Below are 17,632 nucleotides of genomic sequence, written 5' to 3'. Positions count from 1 at the left end.
CCGAGTATAGAAAGGTACAGGGTGTTACATATAACCTATAGCCTATAACCTAAACCTAAACCTATAACCTGTAACCTACAACCTATAACCTAAACCTATAAGCTAAACCTAAACCCGAACCCGAACTCGTGCCCTTTAACCTAAACGTAAACCTAAACCCGAACCCGAACTCGTGCCCAAATCCGAATTCCTAAACCTAAACCTAAACCTATTCTCAAATCCCTAAACCTACAACCTATAACCTATAACCTTAACCTTAACCTAAAACTAAACTTGAAAACCTAAACCTAAACCCGAACTCAAACCCGAACCCGAATTCCTAAACCTATAACCTAAACTTAAACCTAAACCTACAACCTAAACCTAAACCTAAACCTATAACCTATAGCCTATAACCTAAACCTAAACCTAAAGCCTAAACCTATTCTCGAATCCCTAAACCTAAACCTACACCTAATCCTAAACCTATAACTCTAACATAATCTTAAACTTATTTCCGTAAATTGACTCTAATCTTTTCATTGTAGAGATGGATAAGAGTTGGATGTGAGCTAAGAACAGGTTTGCCCTAGAGTATAAATAAGGGGTTAAACAGTTCATAGAATTTGCACAAAATCGGGCAGATTCAAGCAATAGGATTAGGTGTTCATGTCGAAAATGCAAGAATATGGTTCATAAGACTTTAGACAAAGTAGAAGACGATTTCTTCATAGTTAGAATTGACTAAGGTTACACTTGGTGGATCCATCATGGTGAAGAGTTCCACCAAAGAGTTGAGGCCACTGAAGTCCTTTGCTGACCCAATTGTGTCGGATGATGATGATGAAAATGTTGACGAAATGCAAGATATCATAGGGGATGTGTTCAGGAGAACAATTACGGATACTAATTTTCCAGTGACAAGTAGTAGCCAAGATATTCCTTCTATGGGTGATGTCGAATCAGAAAAGTTTAGTAGGTTGTTGAGGGATGCGCAACGTCTACTTTTTTCAGGGTGTGAGAACTTCTCCAAGTTGAATTTTCTTACAAGGTTACTTCATTTGAAGATAATAAATCATTGGAGTAATAAATCGTTTGACATGTTGCTTGACTTGCTGAAAGAAGCATTACTAGACGGTGAGACATTGCCTAAGTCTCATTACGAGGCAAAATTCTTAATGCGAGACTTAGGCCTTGGTTACATCCTCATTCATGCATGTATAAATGATTGTGTATTGTATTGGAAAGAGCATGAAAATGTTGAAGAGTGTCCAGAATGTGGAGAGTCTAGGTGGAAGTATGACGAAGCCAAGCGTAAGAAAATCCCACAAAAGGTGTTAAGGTACTTCCCATTGAAACTCAAATTGTAAATATTGTTCATGTCTCGCAAGACAGTTGAAGATATGAGGTGGCATAAGAAGAAACGCGTGATGATAGTACACTGAGGTACCCTGCGGACTCTGAAGCCTGGCAAATTTTGACAAGCAATATGATTGGTTTGCAGAGGATTCTCGCAATATTCAACTAGGTCTTGTAAGTGATGATTTTAATCCATTTGGTAATATGAGTAGCTTATATAGTATGTGGCCAGTGGTACTTATGCCCTATAATTTACATCCTTGGTTGTGTATGAAGGAGTCATTTTTCATGATGTCATTACTTATTCCTGGACCGTGGTCACTCGGGAATGACATTGATGTATATTTACGACTATTAATAGATGAGTTAAATGAGTTGCAGAGTCAAGGTGTACAGACGTATGACAGAAGGACAAACATTTCGATTGCATGCAGCGGTCTTGTGGACAATAAATGACTTCCTGCATATGGGAATTGGTCTAGGTGGAGAACGAAGGAAAAGTTAGCTTGTCTTACATGTAGTATTAAGACTTGTTCATTGTCATTGAAGCATGGTAAAAAAATATGTTATATGAGCCATCGTCGCTTCCTTCCTAGCGATCATAGTTGGCACAGGAAGACGATGATCTTTGATGGCAAACAAGATCATAAGTCACCACCGAAAGAGGTATCTGGAGAAGATGTGATACAACAACTGAGTAAAATTAGAGAAGTTAGATTTGGTAAGGCATCACACTTGAAGAAGAAGAAACGTATAGTATTAGAGTATAACTGGAAGAAGAAGAGCATTTTTTTGAGTTGCCCTATTGGAGTGATCTGAAATTGCGTCAAAACTTGGATGTTATGCATATTGAGAAGAATATATGTGACAATGTCTTAAGAACATTGATGAACATAGAGAAGAAAACAAAAGACAGTTTCAAGGCTCGATTGGATCTACAAGCAATGGGTTTAAGGAAAAAGTTGCACTTGCAACCACAGAGAAATTCATATACTATACCAGTAACGCACTACACATTGACAAAACTAGAGAAAAAATATTTATGTGAATGGTTGAGATCAGTGAAGCTTTTCGATGGGTATGCATCAAATATCTCTCGACGCGTAAACATCAGGGACTGTAAGGTAACAAGAATGAAAAGTCTTGATTGTTATGTTTTTCTGCAACATCTATTACCGGTTACAATTCATGGATTCCTAAGCAAGGATATCAGTGTGTTGCTGATTGAGTTGGGGATATTCTTTAAGGATTTGTGTTTGAAATCGTTAAATGTAGAAGTTATTAAACGACTGGAGAGGGACATTGTCGTAATCTTTTGCAAACTTGAAAGAAGTCGTAATCTTTTGCAAACTTGAAAGAATATTTTCACCTGTGTTTTTCGATGTCATGGTACACTTAGTAATTCACTTACCGCACGAGGCGAAGCTTGCAGGCCCAGTACAATATCGTTGAATATATCCAATTGAAAGGTGGTAGAACCTATTAAAATTTTTATTCATTCCATAAACTACATATATTTATGTTTTCATACGTATAACATAGTGATTTTGTGTACAGATACCTTCACGCACTAAAACAATTTGTGAGGAATAAGGCACATCTAGAGGGATCCATTGCTGAGGCGTATATTGATAATGAGTGCCTGACATTTTGCTCCATATATCTTCGTGCCATAGAGACTAGATTCAACCGAGAAGATCAGAATGTCGATGAAGGGCAGGAGCATGAACAAGGACTCATATTTGTATTCGCACATAACATCCGTCCTTTAGGATTCCCGACGTTTCAGGATATGGACCTTGGGGATCAAGCAAAGGTGCGGTGGTATATATTACATAATTTGAAGAAATAGAGTCGTACTTAAGAGTAAGTCTTCCTTCGATAATTGTATCTCTCCATACGATGATCTTAATGTTTCTTGTTGATGACGTACCAATTATGTGTAGCGAACACATCAAGGGGATGAAGTCCCAATACCCGACAAATTATGATCAAATACATTAAGATCAGTTTCTAAAATGGTTCGCAAAACGTGTAAGATTTCACCTCGTATCTCGCTACACTTAGATTTTCTTGTATTGCACAATATTTAAACCTAAGAAAATTCATAAACAATTACATTCTGTACGTGATAATAGATGAAGACGTTGCACGCTAGTAACTCTGCGGATGCGTCTGATGCACTCTACTCACAGGCTTGTGGCCCTGATAGACGTGTATCTAGATATATAGGTTGTATTGTAAACAGGATTCGGTTCCACACTGAAGAACGTGAGAAGTATAGGACCGCACAAAATAATGGGGTGGTTGTGAAGAGAACGCACGAGTAGGTAAAAATTGACTTTTATAGCATTTTGACGGATATTATTGAGCTGAGTTATTGTATGAGAAAGCGGGTGTACTTATTTAAATGTGATTGGTGGAACATTGGAAATAAGAAGTTGAGAATACAAATTGACGATTACTTTACGAGCATAAATTTATCTCAGAAGTGGTTTAAGGACGACCCATTTGTCCTTGCCTACCAAGTCAAACAAGTATTTTACCTCGTTGACACTAAGTTAGGTAGCTCTTGGCACGTGGTGCAAAAAATAAATCTGAGGAATGTATTTGACGTTCCCATACCAGAAGTTGAAGATAACGAGGGCGGGGGAAATGAAACGTCTACGGTTGAACAAGCATATCAAGAAAACATGCCATTTGCGGATAGAGGGATTGATCCAAATGTTGGTATTAATGTGGTGCAATTGGATAGAGATGATATGCCACCTGATCATGTTGATGCCTCAATAATACATAACATTGTTAGACATGATAGCGGTTTCATTGATGACGACGTTGCATATGATGAAGAGGAAATATTAATCAGCAATAGTGATGATGATGAAGAAATAGTCCTAAGTGATAGTGATACAAATGACGATTATTAAATGTACACATGATTTACATGTCATTTTTCAAGTCAAATCATTTATGTATTACATGTATACGTGAAAATTACAAGTCATGATTTATTTATTTAATTAACTTGTATATAATCCACATTTGCAGTTGAGTCAATTTCTGATCATGTCCTCCTCAAACCGGAGCGTAGCGAAAGCACGCAGCATACTTTATCAGCTATTGCGGATGAACTTTCCAGCCCTATCTTCTTCTGGTAGGGCCAAAGAGATACCCGGTCTGGTCGATGAGTGTAGGGAGGAATATATCGACAATAACTCGGATGAAAAATTATACAATCTTAAAGAAATTTTGGAGCTGATGGAGGAATATAATCACGGAAAACTTTATATGGAAGATGCGATTTTGTTACTTGCACATCTGAATGGAGTCCCGAGAGACCAGATTTCTCCTATTGTGATTGGCGTGTTGGCTGTAACAATGTCGAGCACTTCACACAGCTTGACATATACTTCTACAGCGTACGATAACTTACGCAATGAGTACTTCGGATAGTTCACCTCAAAGTTGTTTCGTATTACAACAAAATACATGTATTTAATATAGAATGACAATGTGTAATGAAAATTTTAAATTTTACTAGAATGTTTACAGTTTTATTATATTCTTCTTGCATTATAGTGTGATGGTCTAATCATATTTAATCATCTCTTTAACCATAAGCATAAATGTATTCTACCATCAACACTAGTTGTATAATATTTTAGTATATTCCACTTACACTGTAAAGTTTAATATGTTTATTATATTGATGTTCATACATTTGTATTAACATTGTTTAAATTTATAAGTTCATAATTCACACATATTCAGTGATGACACCAGGTGGGAGATCACGTCGTTCGCGTACTGGATCTACCCCTTCCACTCGTGATGCGACGGAGACAGCCTCGCCATCACATACTGCATCACAGGCATCTGATCTCTCAGTCGCGCATACATCGGGCGCTACATATAAGTCTAGACATATATTTCTTTTAATGACTTCTGTTTATGTTTAGATTTACATATTTCTTTTACGATAGCATCATCGACAAGCCGACGAGGACCTGTACCCACGCGTGGGTTAGTTTTAGAGCGACTTACGCGTGAGGGTAGGGTGATGGTAGACTTCCCACATGACTGCCTTAAACTTGTTGGGGACAATGTCAGGTTTACATCGGAGGTCGGTGTCTTATGCCGATCTCTGATCCCCGTTTCCACCCCCGTTGGGCAGATGTGATAGATGATGTGTGGTAGCTCATCTGCCAGCGTCTTACAGTAAATTTTAGTAAATTAAATTTTATTTTGTAAAAGTTCATTTACGGTTAAGTTATTTTCTTAATAAGTTTATTGTCTTGGTCTATTATTTACGAAACTGTATGATAAATTTTTCTTGGATTTGAGTGTTCCATACATTTCCCATGTCGTCGACGACATGGTCAGGGAGCAATTCAAGGAGTATCGCAGTGAGTTACACTAGCGGTATAAGCGGTGTAGGAGCCATGAGGAGGCCATACTATTCGCACCACCGCACATGATCATTGACGACTGACGAATATTCTGCGAGAGATTTTCATATGAGTCTTTTTAGGTAATATTTACATATTTACGATATCTTAAGGTAACAATTAAATTTGTAATTAATAACAATATATTATGAATAGTGTGTTTAGAAGAGGGGCAGAATAAATTCTGCTAACAGGGGAAAGTTAGAAGTGAGCCACATAGTTAGTTTAAAGTCATTTGTACGACTTCGTCATGACATAGTAAGAAATTATTGGTTATTATTAAGTTGATATATTCTTTCCATTTATTTATATTAACTCTATTGTCCTTTTGATTGCGCAGCGAGATTCCGTCACTGGCCAGGAGCCTGGACCAGTAGACCTCTACAGAGGGACTCATTGTCGGCAGGTGACGGGATCTTGGGTATATCCTAAAGCTAGCGAGAATTGGGTAAATATCCTTACATTGTAAAATTTATTTGCATTGAATTATAATAATGTCATTCGTAATGAAAATTCATATGTTTTCATTACAGGCAGCGATGGACACCATATGCAGTCAGCCCACTCCCAATGGTACTCAACGGAGTGAGCCAGAGATCCTGAGCGAGGTGCTTGGCACCCGTTCTGTATATGTGCGTGGGCTTGGCCATGGTGCAAAGCTCATGACACCCGTTAGAGCTACCTATAGCCAATCCATCGCTGGCGAGAGCACCCTACGTTGAACTGATATCGCAAAGAGAGAGGTTCAGTAGCTATGGGTCATAGTCGACGAGATCAAAGAGCATCTGGAGAGGCAGAGGGAGGAACAAGAGAGGAGGATTAAGGAGATGCGGGTAGTGCATGAGCGATGGATGGAGGAGATGTTTCAGGCTCTCGCTACACGTTTACCCACACTACAAGAAAAATGGGCAAAGGCTACAGCCAAAAACCGTAGCTAAAGACCTTTTACTACGGATATAGTCCGTAGCACGTTTGTCGCTATTGGTGGGGTAGCTAAAGGCAAAAAAACCTATTGTTACGGATTATATCCGTAGCAATAGATATTAGTAGCTACAAATAAAAGCTGTAGCTAAAATTTCTGTAGTGATGGACGTATAAAGGCTATAGCCAAAAAAGGGTAAAGGCTACGGCCAAAAACTGTAGCTAAAGATCTTTTGCTACGGATATAGTCCGTAGCACGTCTGTCGCTATTGGTGGGGTAGCTAAAGGCCAAAAACCTATTGCTACGGATTATATCCGTAGTCATATATATCAGTAGCTACAAACAAAAGCCGTAGCTAAAATTTCTGTAGTGAAATATAGCCAACAATAACTATGGTTTTCAGAACAATAACTACGGCCAAAATTCGTAGCTATTTTTTTTTAAATTGCAATAGTGGTGCCGGTTTTCATTGCAAGAACCTGCTATGATTGATAACTCATCCACTTAATGCTAATAAGAATAGTACATAAATTGCAATCAGGAAAAAAAAACGATGCATTTATTACAAATAACAATCAAATCATACAATGCATCTCACATTCACATTTCTAAATAAACAATACTTCACTTTGCTCAACCTATCATAAGAATTATAACTAAGGCATGCCCTCATCACTACGTGAAAAATGGGAAAAAAAAGAAGAAAAAGACGAATTTTGAGACGGTTGTGGACCGTCTGTAAAATTCCTTGGTTTAAAGACGGTTTAGAGACGGCCGTAAACCGTCTCTAAAATTTCAAACGGCTCTTGACCGTCCTTAATATGAAGAAAAATTGTCTTTTCATTTAAGATGGTTAGAATCTGTCGTTAACTACAGAGAAAAGACAGCTATCGACCGTTTGGAATAAAAGATGGTCTTTAACTGTCTTATATGCGGTCATCTGAGACGGTCAAAGACCGTCCGCATTAGAGACGGCTATTGGCCATCTTTTACTGGTAATCTGAGACTGTCAAGGACCGTCTGCATTAGAGACGGTCCTTAGCTGTCTTATAGGCAGTCATCGGAGACAGTCAAGGACCGTCTGCATTAGAGACGGTCATTGACCGTCTTTTACTGGTAATCTGAGACTGTCAAAGACCGTCTGTATTAGAGACGGTCCTTAGCTATCTTATAGCCCTGTCGAAGACTATCTCTATTAGAGACGGTCCTAAACCATCTCTATTAGAGACGGTCCTAAATCGTCTCTAATTCCCAGGTCAAAACTTGCCAACAAAAAAATTATGAATTTCGAAAAAAAAAATAGTTGAGAAGCTTAGAAAAATAATTAACAATGTTTAAGAAAAATTTAGATTTTGAAAAAAAAAAAAACTGTGATTTTATAAAAATCTAGATTTTGAAATTTTTTTTAAAAAACTTTGAATAATGTTGATAATTTTGAAAAAAAAAATGATATTTTGAAAAAGAAAATTTAAAAAATTAAACAAAATTGTGAAAAAATTGACAAATTGTAAAAAAATATATATTTTAAAAAAGAAAACTAGATTTTGTATTTTGATAAGAAAAATTGAAAAGTTATATAACAAAAGTGAGATTAAAAAATGATATTTTGAAAAAGAAAATTTTAAAAATTAAACAAAATTGTAAAAAAAGATGACAAATTGTAAAAAAATATATATTTTAAAAAAGAAAACTAGATTTTGTATTTTGACAAGAAAAATTGAAAAGTTAGATAACAAAAGTGAGATTTTGATGATGTGTTGTATATTCTTACCGCCCCTATGTTTCTCCAACCCATTTTTGGGCCGGGTATAAAAAATTGTGTAGATTTAAATCTTAAGTGGACCACACCACTAGAAAGAATGATAATATAGTACCTCTCCATTAAAAATTATAAAGAGCCCATCGTAAGGTTTTAGTAATGTTTATTTGCAATATAACTTGTTGATAATGTAAAGAAGATCTAGATGAAGGTAAACTACAAAGATCAAATTGATCCAAAACTTTTGTGGCCTTCAAAAGGTTTTTAATAATTATTCATCATTGTTTTGATTGGTATGCCCACCTGAGATTATTGAGTTCTTATGATTTGAAATCACATCCTAAAATATGATGGAAAAATATATGGACGGTGTTGATATACATAAAATATATCAATATGGGCCCTACACGGTTAGAGTAACACTCATGAAGGAGTTACCTAAACAGTGAAATGGTACTATAAGGTCACCTTATGGGAACTTCCCATGAGGTTAATCTGTGTGCGCTGCACCATGATGTGTGTAGAACATTAACACCATGCATTTGATGTATCCCCTTTAAGTCCAAAAATCAGTCATATACGAAACTCAGGTAGGCCATAGCATCTAAAACTATGTGAAGACATCCCTAAAACATATAAAAGCATTTAGTGGGGCCTACATGAGTTTTGGATGTGTATGAAACTTGGTCTGACTCCTCATCCAAGTGGGACACACATAATGAATGGGCAGGATCTATGAACCACATCTAGGTGGGCCCAATAAATGAGTTTTGAATGTTTTAATGGGAGGGTAACCATCTCAACTATAGTATGTGGTGTGGCCTACCCAAGTCATGGATTGACTTTATTTTTAAGCTCGTGGCCCACCATGGAATGGTGCATCTGACTGATGGGGTAGATCCAAAGTTCAAGTGGACCCACCATAGAAAAGAGTGGGATAGTGACACCCACTATTGAAACCTTCTTAGGGCCCGCCATGATGTTTATTTGAGATCCAACCTGTTTATAAGTTAATACAGACATGGAATAAAGGAAAACATATATATTAGCTTGGTTGAAAACTTCTACGGCTCAAAGTAAGGTTTTAATGGTATGCATTCAATCGCCACTGTTTTTTGTGATGGGGTCCACTCAAACTTTGAATCTGCCTCATACTTTGGCTCAATCACAAGAAGTTTTTAATGTTGGATATATATTCAATCAACACCATTTCATGTGGTGTGGTCCAAATACTTGGATGAATAGGAAAAAAAATAATAATTCATACTTTATTTTTAAACCCATGGCCACAATGGAATGGTGCATCTGACTGATGGGGCAGATCCAAAGTTTAAGTGGACCCCACAATACAAAAGAGTGGGATAGTGACACCCACTGTTGAAACCTTCTCAAGGCCGACCATGATGTTTATTTGAGATCCAACCTGTTTATAAGTTAATATAGACATGGAATAGGGGAAAACATGAATATTAGCTTGATCGAAAACTTCTATGGCCTAAAGAAGTTTTTAATGGTAGGCGTTCAATCCCAATTGTTTTATGTGGTGGGGTTCACTCAAACTTTAGATTTGCCTCATAGTTTGGCTCATACTCATATGGTAAAATGGATGGATGGTACAGATAAACCACATGCATTCACCTGGGTTATTGTGGGGGCCACCTTGATGCATTATTACGCATCCATGCCATCCATTAGTATTTTCAAATCATTATTGGGGAAAGCCAAAATTTTAATGGCGGACATCCAATCACTATTCTTTTTGCATTGTGTGGTCCACCCAAGCTTTAGTTCACGCTCATTTTTTGAGATCGATGATAAAATTATGTTGAGAAATGGATGGACGGCATGGATGAAACAAATCCATCATGGTGGGATCCTCTTGAGCATTCGATCTGCATCCTTTTTGGTATGGTCCCGTAAAATTAACTTTCAAAATAAATGTACGGAGTGGATAAATCAAATACACCACGATAGGCCCACAGAGCCCTTGATATGACCGTCTGTCTCTGCCTATGCGGGAAACGCATTGGCTACTCCCCCTAACACCAGCCAATGGCTGGTGGTGGGGCTGGGCATCGGACCGAGTCGGATTGGATTGGGTCCAACTCGACTCGGTCTGGTTTCTACATGGTTTGACCCGAACTCGATCCGATCTGGGACCAAGTTCAGGTCATCTGACTCGATCTGACCCGATTTAGTGATAATCTGACCCGAACCGAGTCCGACTTGGTTAGAAAAATGATTCGGGTTGGGTACCGTTTGAATCGGAAGAGAGAAGTGGCCAGTGGTGGAGGTAAGTGTTATATCCAAACCGTCCATCCATTTGGGGACCTTGTCTTAAGGCTTGAGGCGAAAAATAAGACAGATCTAAAGATCAGTTAGACCACACTGCAAAAAATAGTGGGGGATTGATCATTTACCATTGAAACCCTTTTCATATCAAAGAAGTTTCAAATAAATTTGAAATTTGTTTTTCAACTTTATCTATGTATTTTTAAAATTATTAACGAATTAAGTGGAAAATAAACGTTAGGGTGGGGCCATGTAACTTTGATCGTATTTGAGCCGTTCGTACAACTCGGAGCTCGAGGCGTGTACGCACTCGTCTTCGCACGACACGTATGTACAACAGGCTGTAACCCCTTGTGTGTGGCAGCAGGAAACGGATTGGCTGGTCTACTCCCCCTGTCACAAGCCAATGGCTGGTGGTCGGTGCTTGTGGGCCCCAGCATAATGTATGTGTTTAATTTAGCCCGTCCATCTATTTTTACAGATCATTTTACGATATGAGTCCAAAAATGAGGTATATCCAAATCTCATGTGGACCACATTACAGGAAATAATGTTGAATGAGGGTTGACTGTTAAAAACATTTAAGGCCAATAAAAGTTTTGGATCAAGATGATCTTTGTTTTTTCAATTCATCTGGGACCGTATGACCTAATCAACAGATTGGATGTCAAATAAACAGTATAGTGGCCCTTACGAGGATTTTAATGGTGGATATCCAATCTCGATTGTTTTCATGTGGTGTGGTCCACCTGATATTTATATTCCTCCAATTTTTTGGACCAAGCCATGATATTATTGTTAAAAATGGATGAACGGAATGGATGAAAAGCATACATCATGGTGGGGCCCACAGAGCACCGACCACCAGCCGTGTGGGACGCGAATTAGCTACTGACAGGTTTAGTAGCTAGACTCCCTGTCGAAGTGACGTGACCAAGTTTTGTGGGACCCACCATGATATATGTGTTGTATCCGCACCGTCTATTCATTTGGAGATATCAATTTAGGGTAGGAGCAAAAGAATGAGTCAGATCCAAAGCTCAAATGGACCCCAACACAGAAAAAAGTGGAGAGAGTGACGCCCACCATTAAAATTTTCTGAGGCCCACAGAAGTTTCTGATCAAACTAAAATTTGTGTTTTCACTTCTTTCATGTCTATCTTAACTTGTGAACACATTGGATCTCAGATAAACATCATAGTGGACCTTAGGAAGGTTTCAATGGTAGAGTCACTCTTCCCACTGTTTTCTATGGTGGGGTCCATTCCAAATCTAAATCTTACTCATTCTTTGCCTCATTGCCTAGAATGATCTCTACAAATTGATGGACGGTATGGATACAACACATACATCATGGTGGGTCCCACATAACCTAGTGTCGTGACTTCAGTAGGAGTCTTGGTGGCTACTCAACGTATGTAACTTTTCAATTTTCATTTATATTGCATGTGATGCAAGAAATCCGCTTGAGCTTATCCAGGCAGGCAACACGGCTGTACAGTTGCCCAGCTTTAAGCGTGAATGCAAGTGGGCCCACTGTGAATGCATGTGGTTGATCCACACCGTCCATTCATTTTTCCAGATCATTTTAAGGGTTAAACCCAGATTGTTTTTCCACACCATCCAAATCCCAAGTGGACCACATTACAGTAAACAGTGTTGAATGAGGGTCGACCATTAAAAACATTTGGGAGGCCATAAAAGTTTTGGATCAACCTGATCTTTATTTTTTCTCTTCATCTGGGACTGTATGACCTAATCAACAGATTGGATGTCAAATAAACAGTATAGTGGGCCTTAGGAGGATTTTAATGGTGGATATCCAATCACTATTGTTTTCATGTGGTGAGGTCCACCTGAGATTTATATCCATCTCATTTTTGGTATAAAGCTATAAAATGATCATTAAAAATGGATGAACAGAATGGATGAAATACATACATCATGGTGGGGCCCACAGAGCACCGACCACCAGCCACGGAGCTGGTGGCAGGGGGAGTAGCCAATCCATTTCCGCCTCTGCATGGGGTATTACCCAATCCGCGCTCATTCTTTGATAGCCCGGGAGAATGAAAATTTCTCTCTATTTTCACCGTGCCCATTGCTCCTAAAACCCCCTCCCAAAACTGAATATCTCTCTCTCTATCTTATTCTTCTCATCTTCGGCATCAGAACCGCCATCATCACAAGACAGGGCAACGCCTATCTCCATCAGATCAGAGAAGACGACTAGGTTAGAAGGGTATTGGCGACAGGGGTTGATTGCGGTGGAGATGGAAAGAGGCAAGGTTAAACAAGATCACCAAGTCAAAGCAGATGAAGCTCCTTAAGGTTGTGCCAAATGGGATCTTCGTAAAGAAGAAGAATTAGGTCAGACTGAATTACAAGAATTTTGTTTTGATTTATTTCTTTTATTGATGGTTTTATTGCGAGATCAATGGATTTGGGAATTAGTGTTTTGATCTTGCGACTTGCTGTTATCTGTATGGAATTTATGGATTTGGAAAATAGTTTCTTTTTAAATAATAAATTTACAAACAACCTTTTCAGATTTTTGGTGCATGGACCATCATTTTAGGTCACCGAACAATGACTCCACTAGTAAAACCTAAAAATCCCATTGTGTAATACATCCTGTATTTCATGCACGCAAACTGTTTAATGAAATGGCTCAACAAGGAGTTTTTGTGTATTGTGTTTTACTTGCACCCAATTTCTCCTTTTCTTTTTATTTACTTATTTAATTTTGGTGGATATTTTAGATTAACAGGTGAATGGTTAACCTTGCTTGACAAATTAAGAAACTTAGGTTGATGAACTTCTCTTCGATTCCAAGTTTATTGTCAATTCTCAGACAGTTGGCTTAGTAGCTTGTAGATTAAAATTTTTATGGCTCATATTACACTGATGGCATTGATCTTTTAATGCATTGTGCTTTGGCTTCTTAAAAGTTGAAGTTTGAGTACTATTCTTTTCAGAGATTCTCAAAATATTCATCATAGTTTTTCATAATTATCTTGGAATCCAGAAAATGACACTGATGAACTAGAACAGTAACAAAAGTAAATTGGTGTTGCTAGGAGAACTGATTAATTGGATGCGGATTGGGTAGTATGAGAAATAGATGGTAGTACTTATAAGAAGAAATCAAGGAAGGGATGGATCATGCATCTTTACATCATATAGAGAGAGAGAGAGAGAGAGAGAGAGAGAGAGAGAGAGAGATGTTATAAGGTGTTGTTTGGCCTTTTTTTATAGGGTTATAGAATACTTTAGAGGGAACTACCCCTATTCTGGGAAAGCAAAGAGTGAGTATAAAGATCAGGAACAGTGGCTTTTTTTTTTGTCGAAATTATATAGCTATATAATTTTTTACTCATGGTATCTAAGGAAATTTCCTTATGTTTTAATTCTAAATGCAAATAAATTTCAATTCCATGCATTTGTAGACTATGAATAATTCATAAATTGTGGTAGTGAGGATTAGGGAGTTAGGATATATAACCTAAAACCAAAACCAAAACCTATAACCTAAACCTAAACCTAAACCTATAACCTAAACTTAATTCACTTAACTTAAACCTACACCTAAACCCAAACATATAACCCGAACCCGAATTCCTAAACCTAAACCTAAACCTATAACCTATAATCTTAACCTATAACCTAAACCTATAACCTATAACCTAAACCTAAACCTATTCTCAAATCCCTAAACCTATAACCTATAACCTAAACCTATAACCTATAACCCAAACCTAAACCTATAACTTATAACCTAAACCTAAACCTTAACCTATAACCTAAACCTATAACTTATAACCTACAACCTATAACCTAAACCTAAACCTAAAACCTAAACGTATTCTCAAATTCCTAAACCTAAACCTACACCTAATCCTAATCTCAACTCCCTAACCTAAACCTAAACTTGAAAACTCAAACCTAAACTCGATCCCGAACCCGAACCTGAATCTGAATCCCTAAATCCTTAGCCTAAACCTAAACCTATAACCTAAACCTAAACCTAAACCTATAACCTAAACTTAATTCCCTTAACTTAAAACCTACATCTAAATCCAAACATATAACCCGAACCTATATTCTGGTCAAACCTATAACCTTTAACCTATAACCTATAACCCAAACTCAAACCTAAACCTATAACCTTAACCTAAACCTATAACCTAAACCTAAACCTAAACCTAAACCGAAAACCTAAATGTATTCTCAAATCCCTAAACCTATAACCCAAACCTAAACCCGAACTTGAACCCGAACCTAATTTCCTAAACCTAAACCTTAACCCATTCTCAATTCCCTAAACCGTAACCTATAACCTGACCTAAACCTAAACCTATAACCTACGCTTATAACCTAAACCTAAACCTATAACCTAAACCTATAACCTAAACCTAAGTCTAGAACTCAAACCTAAATCTAAAACCTAAATGTATTCTCAAATCCCTAAACCTAAACCTACACCTAATCCTAATCTCAACTTCCTAACCTAAACTTAAATCTAAACTTGAAAATCCAAACCTAAACCCAATCCCGAACCCGAACCCGATTTCCTAAATTTAAACCTTAACCTATTCTCAATTCCCTAAAGCTATAACCTATATAACCTATAACCTAAACCTAAACCTTAACCTAAGCCTATAACCTATACCCACACCTTAACCCAAATATATAACCCGAACCTGAACCCGAATTCCTAAACCTAAACCTAAACCTAAACCTATAACCTAACCTAAACTTAAACCTATAACCTTAACCTTTAACCTATAACCTTAACCTAAACCTACAACCTATAACCTAACCTAAACCTAAACCTAAACCTATTCTAAAATCCCTAAACCTATAACCTAAACCTAAACCTAAACCTATTCTCAAATCCCTAAACCTATAACCTAAACCTATTCTCAAATCCCTAAACCTATAACCTAAACCTAAACCTTTAACCTATAACCTAAACCTATAACCTATAACCTAAACCCAAACCTAAACCTATAACCATAACCTAAATTTAAACCTAAACCTTAACCTATAACCTAAAACCTATAACCTATAACCTAAATCCAAACCTAAACCTAATCCCGAACCCGAACCCGATTTCCTAAACCTAAACCTTAACTTATTCTCAATTCCCTAAAGCTATAACCTATAACTTAAACATAAACCTAAACCTATAACCTTAACCTAAACCTAAAACCTAAATGTATTCTCAAATCCCTAAACCTAAACCTACACCTAATCCTAATCACAACTCCTTAACCTAAACCTAAACTTGAAAACCCAAACCTAAACCCGAACTCGAACCCGATTTCTTAAACGTAAACCTTAACCTATTCTCAATTCCCTAAACCTTAACCTATAACCTAACCTAAACCTAAACCTATAACCTACACTTATAACCTAAACCTAAACCTATAAGCTAAACCTAAGCCTAAAACCTAAACCTAAACCTAAAACCTAAATGTATTTTCAAATCCCTAAACCTAAACCTACACCTAATCCTAATCTCAACTCCCTAACCTAAACTTAAACCTAAACTTGAAAACCCAAACCTAAACCCGATCCCGAACCCTAACCTGATTTCCTAAACCTAAACCTTAACCTATTCTCAATTCCCTAAAGCTATAACCTATAACCTAAACCTAAACCTAAACCTAAACCTATAACCTTAACCTAAACCAAAACCTATAACCTAAACCTATAACCTATAACCTAAACCTAAACCTAAAACCTACATGTATTCTCAAATCCCTAAACCTAGACCTATACCTAATCCTAATCTCAACTCCCTAACCTAAACCTAAACTTGAAAACCCAAACCTAAACCCTATCCCGAACCTGAACCCGATTGATGTAATAATGTAGCCCAATCACATGGTAACAAATAAGAAAATCTTGCGTTGTTGACAAGCATACTCGAACTCAAGCATCACAATGCATCTATTTTCATCTCCGCTATCTCTTATAGCATAGATTATTTGAGATTTGGATTTATCTCATTTTTAGAGTCATGTCCTAACACAATATGATAATATTAATTGACAAGGTGGATTTGTCACCAACATTATTCCAAGACCCATATAACTTCTCCTTATAGGAAGTTGGGTAGGGCACATGAATATGATAATATTAATAGATAAGGTGGATTTTACAAAGCTTTAATTTTTGTTGTTGTTTCTATTAACTTGAATTGAAACATTTTTTTGCATTATTTGATTGCATTAGTTTTATTTTAAAAAAGTGTGCCCACTTTTTGGGGAAAAAAAAAAGTGAATGAAGTTTCTACAATTCTTCATGATTCTGAATTATAATGTTTTGTTGGTTGAATATTTTTTTATTAGATGAAAGACACAAAAAGAAAATTGTTGCTGATTTTTTTTCTTTTAAAAAAAAAAAAATTTAATGCAAGAAATTTTCTAACGGCTTTAGTTCGTCCATATTTTTCTAAATATTCAAATCTGAGACGGTCCATAACCGTCCTTTAAGGGTTCATTAGAGACTACTCATAACAATCCTTTTCAAGGACGGTCCATGACCATCCTTTTAAGGTTCATCAGAGACTGTTCATAACAGTCATTTTTAAGGACGGCCCATGACCGTCGTTTTAACTAGACGGTCCATAACCGTCATTTTAACGTCTATATTTATTGACGGTCCATGACCGTCCATCTTTACAGAAGGTCCATAACCGTCCTTTAAATGTCTAAGTAATACGACGCCCCAAAATAGGACGGCCGATGCGACGGTTCAAAACCGTCCTTTATTGTCATTTGAGACGGTTTTCAACCGTCCTTTTTTCACATGTGAAAGAAACAAATACACTCCAACACAGTAAACACCCTCCATATAATG

General features: G+C 37.1%; 1 protein-coding gene across 1 annotated transcript; it reads left to right on the top strand.

The window, feature by feature from the left end:
* The first annotated feature begins 4,031 nt into the window (after positions 1-4,031).
* On the top strand, positions 4,032-6,511 carry LOC131256345 (uncharacterized). Its single transcript, XM_058257292.1, has 4 exons — positions 4,032-4,232; positions 5,955-6,047; positions 6,130-6,237; positions 6,323-6,511. Exons 1-4 carry the CDS (start codon positions 4,032-4,034, stop codon positions 6,509-6,511), a joined length of 591 nt encoding a protein of 196 aa, XP_058113275.1.
* Positions 6,512-17,632: the final 11,121 nt, after the last annotated feature.

Source organism: Magnolia sinica, chromosome 9 (assembly GCF_029962835.1).
Source record: "Magnolia sinica isolate HGM2019 chromosome 9, MsV1, whole genome shotgun sequence".
NCBI lineage: Eukaryota > Viridiplantae > Streptophyta > Magnoliopsida > Magnoliales > Magnoliaceae > Magnolia > Magnolia sinica.
Note: the sequence above shows the minus strand (reverse complement) of the source record. Positions and strands in the feature narration are given on the sequence as shown.